Below are 13,300 nucleotides of genomic sequence, written 5' to 3'. Positions count from 1 at the left end.
ATTTTGAGTTACACTGGGAAGCCACACATTACTTATCCCTCTGTGGGACGTGTGGACGGCAGGGGGGCTCAGGTGACACAAAGAAATACACCTCTTCCTCTCCTCAGCTTGCCTTTCCTGTGCAGCTGGAGCTGCAGGATCTCTGGAGGGAGCAGCCAGAGAGTGTCTGTCTCACCTTTGCCATCTGTTGTCTGCCGGGCCTGGAGAATGCCCATAGGTGTCTGGACTCCACTGTTGGGGAGGTTTTGCAGCTGGCTTCCTAGTGGGTCAGGCCTCCCCCAGGTCTATACACAAGGGTGTCTGACCAAGAGCTGGAAATATCCTCCAGCCCCACTATTTTCATGCCTGGCATTATCATCTGACTTTGTTTATTTTGCTCTTTCCTGCTGTGGAAACAGGAATTGATATTTTAAGTGGTGTGGTCCAATTATACCACATGTGGAATTGTGAATAACCTTAAGGGGCTTATAATAATGTAATAGTAATGTGTGATAATTTAATAATAATAGTAATTTAATGTGTGGTCACAGGTAGCAAGATAACAATAGGTGAGGTGTAAGGGGGATAATGACAGTAATCTAGTTGTGTGAAGGCATGCTGTTGACCTCATCCCCTTGTCTCACCTGGTTTTACTGCTCAGAGAACTCTTGCACACAGAGAGGGTAATGGGATATGTGAGACATAAGCCTGCTCTCTGCACTTAAGTCAGCACTGGGAACCACACATTCTTCGTAGGTCTGACGGGAGGTGTCCTGGGTCCACCCTGTCAAAACCCTCTCATCCTCACTCACACAGCTGGAGCAGAAAGCCTGATGCTGTGCACACACGATCCCAGGACACAAACTCATACAGAAAGAAGGCAAATAAGACCTCAGGTGAAAAGCCCAGATGAACAGACAACCATGGATCACTGAGCCAGAGCAGAGGACCTGAGTCAGTCCCTGAGCTACTTAAAGACCACCATCTCCTTGTCTTCAGAGGATCACTGGTGGTGGTAAGACAAGTTTCTCTTCTAAGCAGCAGCCCGGGACTTGTGTTCCTGCTTATTCTGTCCTCCCAGCACCCTCCTGAACTCAGGTGACCTGGTACACAGCCCCAGGCTCCCCCATGCCCACATTGAGAAAGACCAGTGGTGGGGACATGGCGGGGGGAAGACTCAACCTCCCTTACCTCAATGGACCCTGGCTCGGCCTTGACCGCCGTTTCTCCCATGTGGTTGTCATTGCCGATATTTGTGGGGCTGTGGGCAGCCTGCCTCCGTTCCTCCTTTAAGGCATGTTCCAACAGCTTCCTGTGGAGGATCCGGGCCACATTCTCGGTGAGTGTGTAGCCAGGGGGAGCGGATAAGTCCTGCCTCAAGGGCGTGCCCTCTCCCCCCTCCTCCCTGCATGTCTCTGAGCCACCCCCAATGGGGCTGGGTGAGCGGCCCCGGGAGCTGGGGCTGGTGTCCTGGCCTGGACCCAGCTCTGGCCGGGGCTCGGCCGAGCGAGACCGACTCGCAGTCCGCACCCCCTTCTGGAAGGGGTCCTGCACCACCGGGCTGTGGTCGATGATGCTGAAGAGGCTGGAGAGGCCATCGTTCATGGCGGTGTGCACGGGGCTCTCGCGCGTGGTGGTGGAGCGGGCCCAGGCCGACTCGCCGCACCCCTTCTGGGCCAGCCCCGGGGAGGCCCTGCTACTTGACTGGTCCACTCTGGGGAGGGGCTTCCGCTGCAGCTTGGGAGACCCGTACTTGGGGGAGCAGCATGTGCGTTCAAACTTGGCCTGCACTTTCTCAATGGCGGGGGCCACCTGCCTGTTCCTGAGGCCACGGGAGGGAGAGGACGCGGGCGTGGCGCCACCTCCCGCCTTGGGTGTGAGACACTTGTGTGGGCTGCCTCGCAGGGCTTCTGTCTGTAGGCCAACACTGATGGTCTGGACGGTCTGTGTCCCTGTTGTCCGGGACCCATTGGTCTGGCAGGCCATGTCTTTGACCAGAGGCTCGCCGGGGCTGGAGCAGACGGTGCTCCTGACCGAGAAGGCTACCTCCTTCATGTCGTCACTCAGGTTTCTGGGCAGCTCCAGGCTGTGCAGGGGGGAGAAGCTGAGGGTGCTGTCGAGGGGCCGGAGCCCCCCCTCTGTGTAGTCTCGTGGGTGCCTGGAGGGGGCACAGGGCCACCTGCTGAGCATATGTTCAGAAGGGCCCCCCTTGGCATCCCCAGGGCCCCCTCGGGCCCTGCTCTCACCGACCCCTGCCATGATGCCATCCAGCCTCCGGATGGCAGGTGGGCTGTGCAGCCCCCTCCCCCCAGCTTGCTCAGCACAGACGAGGTTCCGCGGGGGCTGCTTCTGGCAGTGCTCGGGGTTGGTCACGGTGTCCGTGGTCAGAGTGATGCTTGTGGTGAGGTACCAGGTGGTGTCGGAGAAAGGTTCGGTGCTGGCCTCGGGCCTTATCCACCCCACCTCGGTCCTGTCCGCCCAGGGGTCTGGAGGCTTGTCATCCCAGCTCTTGCTGTTGAACTCCTCAATGTACTTGAGGTCATCAGGGGACAGGGGTGGGGTGACGTCCTCCTTGCTGCAGGTAGGAGGCAGGCCCTTCTCTGGCAGGAAGGGAGAGCCATCCATCAAGCGCTGGAACTCAGACATGGACGACACGGACACGGCCCTGGGGAAGGGGAGAGGAGCGGTGTGAGTCACCAGCTAGGGAGCCATGGCCCCGCGACCCCGAACCCAGTGCAGCCCGTGGCCTGCCTGTGTGCACCGTGCCTGATGGTCTCCACTCGGGCTGACCCTTTGGCCTTTTACAGCTCTGGAATTGATGCAGGAGCCCTGGATTGGTCAGAATTTACTACGGCTGACTTTCAAAACTGGGGCGGGGCATGGTGCTTCAGAGTAGTTGGAGTTAAGCTCCAAGTCCACTCTGCACTGTTCTGTTTCAGCCTACGGCAGCTCCACAGGAAGAAGGGAAGCCTGGGTGTGGCCTGGCCTCTCCGTCTGTTGACAGGTGCCCTTGATACTGAATCTGTGGGAGTTTCCTGAGTTCCCCGTCTTAGAGCAGACGTGACTGTACCAGAGTCCAACCCAGATACCAGCGTGGTGGGGAAGAGGAGAGGCCACCACAAAGTAACTGTCATCTGACATCTCCTCTACCTGCTGGCCTCATCTCGATCAGCTAAAGCGCTAACAGTCTCCCAAGGGCAGTGGACGATGTGGAGGGCAGTGGAGCGGGTGAGCAGGCTGGTGCGTGATATCAACACCATTTCAAACAGAAGTCCCCTCTGGGCTCACTCCTGCCCCTGCCTTCTGTTCCATTTAAACAAATTTGCTTATATGGGCCTTTTCAGACACGTCCCACATACATACGTGGATTACTAGAAAGTATGATTGCAAATACCAGCTACTTTATATTTACTTCAAGGATTACTGTTGGTAAATACTGTAATAAGTCCTCCTAGGAGAGCTTTTAAATGGTCAATCTAAAATTTCTTACAGCATATCAAGAAGGAGTTTTTTTCCAGGATTTAAATCAGAAGAGGGGTTTCCATGAACTTTTTAAAAACTGTTTAACACAGTTATCCCCTTATATACACAGCACAGCGCTGGCCTTTTTGTTGTTAATGATCTAAATACCGTATAATAAAGCAACTACTTATCCAGAAGTTTTACTCTAAGTCATTTTTGAAGAGTGTCACAGTGCACTGCTGTGACTATAGATAGACTTTTAAGACCAGGAGGTTTTTTCCTGCAGTAGTCTACTGTCATTTCATCAACCTTACTTACCTTTGAAGATTTCCCTTGTGATTTTCTTCTTCCTGTAAAAAAGAAATAAGTCCACCTGAATCAGTCAGTACTGGCAGATTTGGGGCTGCTAAGGGGTCTGTTTTGCTCTTAGGAAAACATGTAAAACGTACATGGAATCCAAGTTTGGGCCAGGAGTGCCTCTGCCCCTCAACCCTTGGAAGTTCAGTAATGACACCAGAATCCAGGGGTGATGAGGGAGGGCCTACGTGAGTGAGAAAAACTGGCTGTAAGCTTTGTCTCAAGGCGGCTCTTCTGTGTTTTTCAGAGGGCATTGCTGTGTGTGTGAGCCTCAAAGCTGCCTCATTAATGACAATGTGTGAGAGAGAGCGCCCACATGCAAGCGAGAGAAGGAGTAAGGGTTGGGAGGGGGGAGGGAGGAGGGTAAGTCAGCGTAGAGGTCCCCTGGCCTCAGCCAGGCTGTAGAAGTTAGCGTGAAAGGCACAGACACTACATAGAAAATAAACAAGCTACAGGATATGCTGTATGGCACAGGGAATGCTGCCAGTATTTTATAATAACTGTAAATGGAGTATATAACCTTTAAGATCTGAACCACTATATCATACACCTGCAATTTAACATTGTACACCAACTGTACTGCAATAAAATGAAAGAAAAGTGTGACGGCCTTAGAGTGCTCTTGGTGTTTAAACATCGCCCTTGGGCGTTGGGAAAGCTACAGTGACCTCTGCTAAAGAAGAGAACTGCATACGTGGTTCTCCTGAGCAAAGGACACCCTTGTGCGGACCCAGTCCGGATGGAGTGAGGCCCCAGCCAGCAAACCCTTCAAGGATCCCCCAGAGAGCCCTGGCTGCGCTGCTGTGGTCAGCATGGGGTCGGGACACTGCTGCTAGAGACCCCTGGGGTGGCATGCTGGCGATGTCACCTCTGCTGGGTTCAGGTGCCAAGGAGGAGGTCCCCACTTCCAGCAGTACTGCCTGACGGGCACCCCATCTGCTGAGCGTGTGGGACAGGTCAAATGACAGGTGCAGCCACTGTGAGACCAGCTCACAAGGAGTGATTCTTAAAATCAGTCTTTAACCAGGAAAACCCACTGCCATCCCGTGGGGATTTCTGCACAGAGCTAAGCTTTCCCCTTTACTGATCTAAGTCCCATAGCTTTCTAGTGTTGGAATTTTTCCCTTTGCATAAAGAAGGTATTTATTGTATGTCATTGGTTACTGATATTTGCTATTTCCAATGTGAAGTACTTTCTTTAAAAGAAAACTTTTCTGTTATTAATGTGTTTTCTGGAAGCAGAGACTGTGCTGTGATTTTAAGGAAATCGGCAGCTCTGCACTGGGATGATTGATTTCCTCCTGGATGTCACTGCTCCTGAGAACTCCTATTCACATGGGACACAGGCTCTGAATTTCTGACCTTGAGACAAGCAGCCAAGTGCAGCAGGGAGCCTGGGGTCAGGACCACCCCAAAGCTCTCGCATCACGAAGTTTCATTTTTACTAACCTCAGGGCCACAATATGCAGAGCCCACAGCATGCCAGCCACTAGGCCAGCTTCCCAACCCCTCACCCTCTCTCCTGCAGGTGACTAGACCCAAACACAAGCTGACCTCATGGAAGCAGTTCCTGAACTCCCTCTGGGGCCCGCGGGCCGGGGGCTCCTCTGGCTCATCATCCAGGGACAAGGTGTCCAGGTAGAGGTTCTCCCGGGCTGAGCACCTGTCCGATTCTTTCAGCTTGGACAGCGGCCGGTCCTCAAACGCACTGGAGTCTGTGTCCATGCAGGGCCACATCCCTGCAGGACGGGGCGCCCGAGGGCTCCCTGGGTGGGTACAGGGGTGGGCGTCCCCTTCCTCTTGATCACAGAGGAAACTGCCACCTCTCTGGGGACTGTTTTCTTTCTGCAACTTAAAGGTTTTAAAAGTGAAAACAATTAGCCTGAAGATAGACATTTTATGTTCTTAAAATTCTGGCGTCAATTTCAAAAATAACACCACAAATGTTTTTTTAAAAAAAAATCACAATGTTATCTGGACTAGAAACATCTGCATTAACCACACTCAAGTCAACTCCTTCTGTAGAGAATATGTTATTGTATGTGTAACTGAGTGCTGTGCTCATGGGAAATCACACGTTTTTAAAATCTAACATTGCCGAATGACACATTTAGAAATCCCTTTTTGTAGTTACCTTCCGAACGTAAGACACATTCACTGGAAAGCCATCAGTGACAGCAGACATCTGGGGTGAATTTGGGTGTCCTAACCAGCAAGGTTTCCTGACAACAACAGAGCATGGTGTCCGAGTCGTTTGGAATGGGTCCCACATAAACCTCGCGTGATCGCCCGGGTTACAGCCACTGGGTGTTGAAAACAGCTCACACTTTCCTTGAGAGGATGAAAATTCAGCTACAGAGGTAACCTAAAGATCCGGTATGACTAGAAGGAGTAAACATGTGAGCCACATAGACTGGAGTTGAACTTTTCCCTGACCTGGTAAACGTAAGCAGCAGCAGTGGTGGAAACCACAGGAGACTGGAGCTGCTGTATGTGGCTAGTCCTCGTGCTCAGTGTCCCCACCTGTAAGATGGGTGCCTCCCCTCTGGGACTGCCAGGGGACTGCAGGGCCAGGCCCACCCTAAAGGTCAGTGTTCATCAGTGGGACTACCACCGACTCCCCTCAGGCCTGTGGGAGTCCTTGGGCCTGGGCGCACTGATAAATGCCTCATCTCTTCACAGCGCAGGGGGCCTTCAGGAGGAGCCCATGGAACCACGGGGACGGGCAGGGACACGTGCAGGCAGCACTGTCTCTTCTCCTCCCGTGCTCCCCTCCCGGCCTCCCCTGAAGCACTAGGGAAATTCACAGAATCTGCTCCACCGTGCCCGCCTCTGGAGTCATCTCCAAGGATGGCAGAGTGCTGAGATGGTGGCCGGAAGCACTGACCCTCCCTCGGAAGCGCATTCATTTACAAAGCCTCTGTTTTAACAGAGCCTCTGTCACAAACTACATCTTGTGTCCTAACTCAAGCCTTCATCCACAAGTGTGTCACTGGGAACAAAGCCATATGCAGCGATGGGGACAAAGGACTTCTCCTCATTTCTGGTGATTTCTGAGGTGGGTATCACCTTTATTTTAGGAGGAAGCAGCCAGACCTTAAATGCTGGAGTTTGAGGCAGAATCCCAGTTGAATCAGGGAACAAACAAAATCACCCCGAGTATCAGCTCAGCTGAAAACCCTCTGCTCTCTTCTCCAGCCCTGCTGACCTAGTTCTTTGTCATTTTCAAAGACCATAAATCCTTTTTTTTTTAAAAAAAAGGAAAGCTTTTTATTATTCATCTATGTATGTCAGTGTGATTTAGTTTTAACACATCATCTCCAAGCTATTTCAGGCACAGAATTAAGATTAAAATCACATCTGAAACTGTAAATTAAAATCACATCTGAAACTGTAAATGTGCACGGAGGGTGCGTGTGAAGAGGGGGAGAATGACTACAGTGGGGAGCTACGAACCAACACATTCTCACTTGGCAAAGCATGGTGTCAAAAATAAACCCGGGCAGCCAGGAGCAGCATGCACTAGAGCTGGTAAGTGTTAGGTTCCCTAAAAATGAACTGGAGTGGTTTTAGCTGGAGGTGTCTGCTGCCAAGATGCCTCTGCAGTGCTGTCACAGAGTAAAAGGCCCTTAAAAGGATAGGGTTTCCTAGGAGAGTCATTTCAGACCAGCCACCAGCACCTACTGTACTTAGAATCCTGCAGGAGAACAACTTCTAGAGCAAACACCAAATTTAAATGATTTGCCTTGGGGCTTCCCTGGTGGCTCAGATGGTAAAGCATCTGCCTGCAATGCGGAAGACCTGGGTTCGATCCTTGGGTCAGGAAGATCCCCTGGAGAAGGAAATGGCAACCCACTCCAGTACTTTTGCCTGGAAAATCCCATGGATGGAGGAGTCTGGTAGGCTATAGTCCATGGGGTTTGCAAAGAGACACAACTGAGCGACTTCACTTCTTCAAATAATACAGGCAGCAAAACACCCTTAAGAGTGCCCCCTTACCCAACCTGTTCACAAGAAAAAAAGTTACTTTGTACACAGGTTTTAAAAGAACAGCCTTTTTTGCTGTAGAAGCAACTGATTTAAGAAAGTCACTAGAATAACAATGACGCTGGAGCTTTCCTTCAGGTTTTTAACAGAACCAAGTCCTAGAGCCTCTGCAGGCTAACTGGGACCTGATGATTCACAGGAGAAATGTGGTGTGACTCCAGAGAAGTTAACCCTCACCGTTAGGTCTGGGCGGAGACGAACTGCCGATGCAATAGATAGTGTGTGTTACATGACCTCTACCACATTTCCACCGTCATTCATCACATAAAACGCCTCACACGGCACAGAAATCATGTAGGAATTCAGTGCCACCGCACAAGTATGAAGCATGTGTTCTCGCAGTGGAAAATGGATTTACTGTTACTCCTCTCACCATCTGTCTAGGCCATCACAGACAAGGTCACATGGCCCACAACATAGTCAGATATCGAGGGGCACACGTTATGAAGAGTGCTCGCCTGCATGTCCAGTTTATCTGTGGAACAAGCAGCTAAAAGTTAAACAAACAAACAATAACTGACAGACCTACACAACGCTACACACATCAAGTCCGTTTCCTCTTTTATAGAGAATGCCTTTAACCACTTTTCCTAATTTTCAGGATTGGGTACTGTGATTTTTAAAATATCAAATACTGGGCTGGATTTATTTTTGAAAGCCACAACTGCATATCTGAAGCATCAACAAACTCTCTTCTAAAAACAGTGAACTCACGGTACAAATATGTGGGGTCTACCACAAATTTCAGAAACAGATGAAGGAACACCCAGAACCCACGTCTCGCTCAAGTCCATTTGCTCAAACATGTTAACCTGGAGGACTCAAGTTCTGAGGCTGTCATCATGGTAGGACCATGGCAGTAGTGACAAGCTGCAAAGGGGGTTCAGCCCCTGCCCACTCACCTTTCCAAAGACAGTCTTAAAATGCTGCTCATCCCCAGGACTTTAAAGGTGAACATCACCAAGATGTCTTACTAATTTTTCCTTTGTTAGAAATTACCCTCATTCCCCAAAGTAAAATGAAGCCCTTAAAGACTTGCTTCAGTTACATCCAAGGTTATATCCACAGTGAAGCCAAAACAAGAGCAAGGAGCCTAGAGCTGACGGGCAAAGGAGATGATGACCATGGTCTTGCTGGGGTGCAGGAGGGACAGGGAGTGGTCCTGGAGGGAGGCCAGGAGGGACTCTCCAGGGAGGGGTCTGGAGGAGCTGTGACACTAGTTAATTCACATTGGGTGAATCCATGAGCACTTTGTCCGAGTATATGCTGCCTCTGCCCCCGTGACGCCCACCCAACAGCTGATCCTCTGCATGGAGCACAGGCACACCGAGGGTTTAAGACAAGAGAGTCTTCTCAAGTGTCACATTCCAGGCCAAACAGGAAGTGGCCAACCTTCCTTTGATAGAATCTGGGGAATTCTGAAATGAGCCACATCACCTACCAGTCTGGGTGACTCAGCTGTGTGAGTAACTGAACCCAGGAAGGACGTCAGGCCTCTCTATCTGCAAATGCACTTGCTTCTGCTCAGGGGTTCTTGAGCCAAAAGCTCCTGGTTCTTTTCAGTTCTCCCTTCCTCCCTCCCTCCCCACCAGTGAGCAGAAACGGACCTTTGCCATTGCACCTGCAGAACAGAGGTCCATGTCTCAGGAATAATACAGCACATTTTCCAAAAGGCAGCATGGGCATTTGTAAAAGAATAATGAGGTTATTTTTCCTGCTTTCAGTTTGTTATTAATACATTTCCTTGAGGCCACCTAAATTTATAAGTGTGACAGGCTGAAATTGTATGCTATGTCAAAACCCAGCCTGGAAAGAATCCCAATCTTTCATTGTTTTCATGTGGAAATTTAATTTGGGCACCACTCAAGCAGGATCACAGCTATGCAAACTTTCCTACATCTGACGCAAGGCAGGGAATGATTATCTGTAGAAAAACAACTCCCCTCTCCCACTGAACTCATCTGTGTGTTTGAATCGTTTGTTTAGCTGAAGATAATGAACTACCAGTCACCTCCCCTGACTGTGTCCTGTCTAATCACAGCTCTGCAAGATCCACAGCAGGTGTAAACAGCCTGACTTCCTACTGAATTCAGCAGTTTCTTCACTAATGGACAACACTTCCATTCAAGCTGGAGCAGTCACTGTGACCACATCTTTAGTGGCAGACTTAAAAGCTACTTTTCTTTTTGGCAGAAATCACTTTCTAAGATATGAAATAACCTTGCCTTTCAAGTTTAGTCTTTTAACACCTTAAAATAGTTATCCCCACTCCCAACCGGACACACTGAGTAAAGTTACCTACCGACTTTGCATGAAAAGACCTGTGTCGTAGGAGGGCTGACCCTAGGTCTCCAACACTGGAGACCCCAGGATTTCTTCCTCTTCCTCTGGAAGCCCCTAGATCAGCCTGATATGGCAGAGACCCCCGAGCTGTTTCAGTTTCCCCTCTGAGTTCTCTGGTTGCCAGGCCAGGCATCCCCACTCCTCCTAGGGGCACCCTCACCTGTTCAATTCTCCACAGCAGCTCCTTCTCCTGCTGTCCCCACTCCTGGCGCTCCCGGTCCAGGCGGTCGAGAAGCTCCACTTTCTCCCGGTTCCAGTTCTTCTCGCTGTGGTGGATCTGCCAGCGCAGGTCCATGACCAGCCTGTGACTGTCCGCCAGCAGCTTCTGCTGCACCTCCCTCTCCTTCCTGAATGCCCCTTTGCTATCGGTGCAGGAGCCTGGGTCTCCCAAGCTCTTCTCATTCTTTGCTTCCAGCTGTCAAGGATAAGACATGGGAACTTAGTCCCTGACAGTCTCACATTATTAGGTGAAGAAAACCTTAGCACATTCACATATTATCCCTGGAGTCGTGTTTAAATCAAGATCTGACCAAGCTTACAGAGGAAAGTATTTTCGTCTTTAAAAGTCCTAATTACGAACATCTGACAGAGTCACACAGAGGTGAATCAGAGAATCCACTCAGCTTCCCACAGTCCACTCCTCAATCCCCTTGCAGACTCCCAGTCACCATGTCTCCTGCCTGTTCTGCTTGAGGGCAGGCACATGTCTATCCCTACATCCTTCGGCTCTTTGTGGAACCTGGTAATGGGGCAGCGATGAAACCTAGCAGTCTAGAATAAACACACATCAAGCACCCAGGAGGTTGAAGACCAAAAGCAAGCAAGCAAAAGAACTCCCATCTAGACACCACATGCATACTGCTGAAAAAGAGGAAACCTTGGAGGCAAGACAGAAAAAAAACACCACCCATGGAGTCACAAAGATGGGAATGACAGCAGACCTCCCCTTGGAAACATGCAAGTCAGGGGACAATGGAATAACACTGTGAAAGGGCTAGAGGGGGGAAATGTCGACCTCAGCAGAATTCTGTACTCAGCAACATCTTTCAAAAATACAGGGGGAAAAAGGTTTTTCAACAAATGGAAATTTAAAAAAAATTACTGTCAGCAGACTTGATTTCAAGAAATGATAGAGGAAGTTTTCAGGCAGAAGGAATGATATACCAGCAAGCACTTTGATCTGCACAAAAAATGAAGAACACTGGAAATCCTAAATAAATGCAAATATAGCTCATTTTCTATTTTTAATTGCTTTAAAATACTAAGTGTCCAAGGTAAAAATAGTTGCAGCATATTGTGTGTTTACAGAATGTGTAGAAGTAAACTGACAACAGTGCAAAGGACAGGAGGAGGGAACTGGGGGTATACTGTTGTTGGTGAATGTGATAAATATTAGTGCAAGATTCATGAACACAAAGATACACCCTTTTTCCTATTCTAGGTAAGCAGATCCCTGAAGTCTATCCATGGCCCCATGTTAATCTATTCAATTCTAATGGTTTCTAATCTATTCTCTACCTCTGTATCAGAATAACTTCTTAAAAATGCAAGTCAAAATGCTTTACTCCCATGACGAAATCAGGATCAGTGTTTTGATTCTTTGAACATTCTTCTTTCCACTCATACATGGTGAGGTGCACCTGCCCGGGTGTGTCACGCTCCTGTCTTCATGATGTCCCTTTCTCTCCTTTTCCATGGAGCCACTCCTGTTCATCCTCCAAGATTCATTCTAAGCAGGACTTTTCACAAACCACCCTGCCCTGAGCCTGCAGACTGAGGTGTGTGCCCTGCACACTACCATTCCCAGGAGCCTGTGTACAGGTCTGGCAGGCACTTAATCACTCTGTTACTAACTTTGGCCCTTGTCTGCTCTCCCACTGTACTGAGAACCACCTAAGGATCTGTCTTTTCTGTTGGGGGAATCCCTGGAAAAGCAAGCTCTGACTCAGGAGTCAGTTGAAGGAATTAGATTTGGGGATTGACACAACATGGCCTCCACTGAGAGAAAATATTTCCCTCTGGGTAGAATTCAGCTGTTTTGCATTTAAGTATAAATGGGCAAAGATGGCACTATTATAAATGTACTAGCATCAGCCCATATTCACTGTTCCCTGGGCCACAAATGTTTGAGAACCTCTTAAACAGCTTGGGGGCAGAAGGTGAAATCTTTACCTATTACCACTTGGCTTCTAGGTTTGAAATCCTAGCTTTACTTCTTGGTGTTTAGTGATTATCCCCGAGGCTTTATGTGTAGCAAATGTGTGGGTGGATACCAGGTTCCTCTAAAACAAAGATGAAATATTTTGTAGCTGGCTCATGTCAAAGATTATGCCTCCTCTTTTTGGCTACGCTTACATTTCTCAAAATATTTAGCTGTTTCCCCCATAAACATATTTTTAAAGTAAGCTTAAAGGCAGCTTATCAGAACATCCTTACTCATTTCTCCTCCACTGCCGGCTCTTCAGGCTGTGAACTAAGATAAACAATATCTAGTAAGAACCTCCTACCAGGCAGTCGGCAGGATTCATAACTGGGTCAGCAGCTGCATCCTTGCCTAGCCTGGCCGGGAGCTCTGGTCCGGCTGTGCTTTGCTGCTGCCCCTGCAGAGGCGGCTGTACCTCGGCCCCTCCAGAGCCTGGCACTTCTGCCCCTGTGCACCAGACGGCAGTACAGGTGAACCTGTGGGCATGTGGGAGCTGTCTTCTTCTGACAGGACAAGCCCTCTCAGCTTTTATCAACACCATTTGGAAAATGTCGTCTTTCCAGTTTTTTTTTCTCTTGTGTCGGGGCCAACTGATACAAAATCTTGATTACAGTCTGCCCAGAAAAGAGATCATCTGAGATGGTGCAGCATGATGGGGGGGTGGGGAGACACCCAGAGAAGCAGTCTGAGCAAGCAGATGCCACGCAGGAAGTGACCACTTTCAAAGGTTTCCAGGGAGGAAGCACGCAGAAAAGAGCATTTCTGGAGCAGCCTGATCTTAACGACCAGGGCTGTGGTCTTAAGTCTCCGAGACCCTGTGCTCTCGTCTCCACTCGCAGTGAAGCCTCTGCAACCTGAGACAACACGCTTCCTCCGGGCTTTCACTTCTCCCGTGTGAATAAGGACAGC

The 13,300-nt window shown here is 49.5% G+C and overlaps 1 protein-coding gene and 2 long non-coding RNA genes across 11 annotated transcripts in view; 2 read left to right on the top strand and 1 right to left on the bottom strand.

The window, feature by feature from the left end:
- The window catches only part of LOC145534335 (uncharacterized), a 67,378-nt gene extending 63,740 nt beyond the window's left edge, over positions 1–3,638 (top strand). The window contains exons 4-6 of one of the 2 annotated variants that reach the window (XR_014074474.1): positions 796–994; positions 1,274–1,318; positions 2,919–3,638. This is a non-coding gene — a long non-coding RNA (uncharacterized LOC145534335). The remainder of the gene's footprint in view (positions 1–795; positions 995–1,273; positions 1,319–2,918) is intronic. The other variant, XR_014074475.1, reaches the window with a different exon arrangement.
- MTCL1 (microtubule crosslinking factor 1) overlaps positions 1–13,300 on the bottom strand; it is a 114,311-nt gene that overhangs the window by 4,807 nt on the left and 96,204 nt on the right. For 7 of the 8 annotated variants that reach the window (XM_081561617.1, XM_081561618.1, XM_081561611.1 and 4 more), the window contains 4 exons: positions 10,349–10,603; positions 5,353–5,649; positions 3,760–3,791; positions 1,171–2,644 (listed from right to left, as the gene is read on the bottom strand). In XM_081561617.1, coding sequence (XP_081417743.1) covers positions 1,171–2,644; positions 3,760–3,791; positions 5,353–5,649; positions 10,349–10,603 — 2,058 coding nt within the window. The remainder of the gene's footprint in view (positions 1–1,170; positions 2,645–3,759; positions 3,792–5,352; positions 5,650–10,348; positions 10,604–13,300) is intronic. The other variant, XM_081561616.1, reaches the window with a different exon arrangement.
- LOC145534336 (uncharacterized) lies at positions 7,632–11,422 on the top strand. The gene is made up of 2 exons (XR_014074476.1): positions 7,632–8,795; positions 9,887–11,422. It is a non-coding gene; the product is annotated as an uncharacterized LOC145534336 (long non-coding RNA).

The sequence above is a fragment of the Giraffa tippelskirchi genome, chromosome 14, assembly GCF_054371585.1.
Source record: "Giraffa tippelskirchi isolate mGirTip1 chromosome 14, T2T-mGirTip1v1.2.pri, whole genome shotgun sequence".
Taxonomy (NCBI): domain Eukaryota; kingdom Metazoa; phylum Chordata; class Mammalia; order Artiodactyla; family Giraffidae; genus Giraffa; species Giraffa tippelskirchi.
This window is presented reverse-complemented; position numbering and strand designations above follow the sequence as displayed.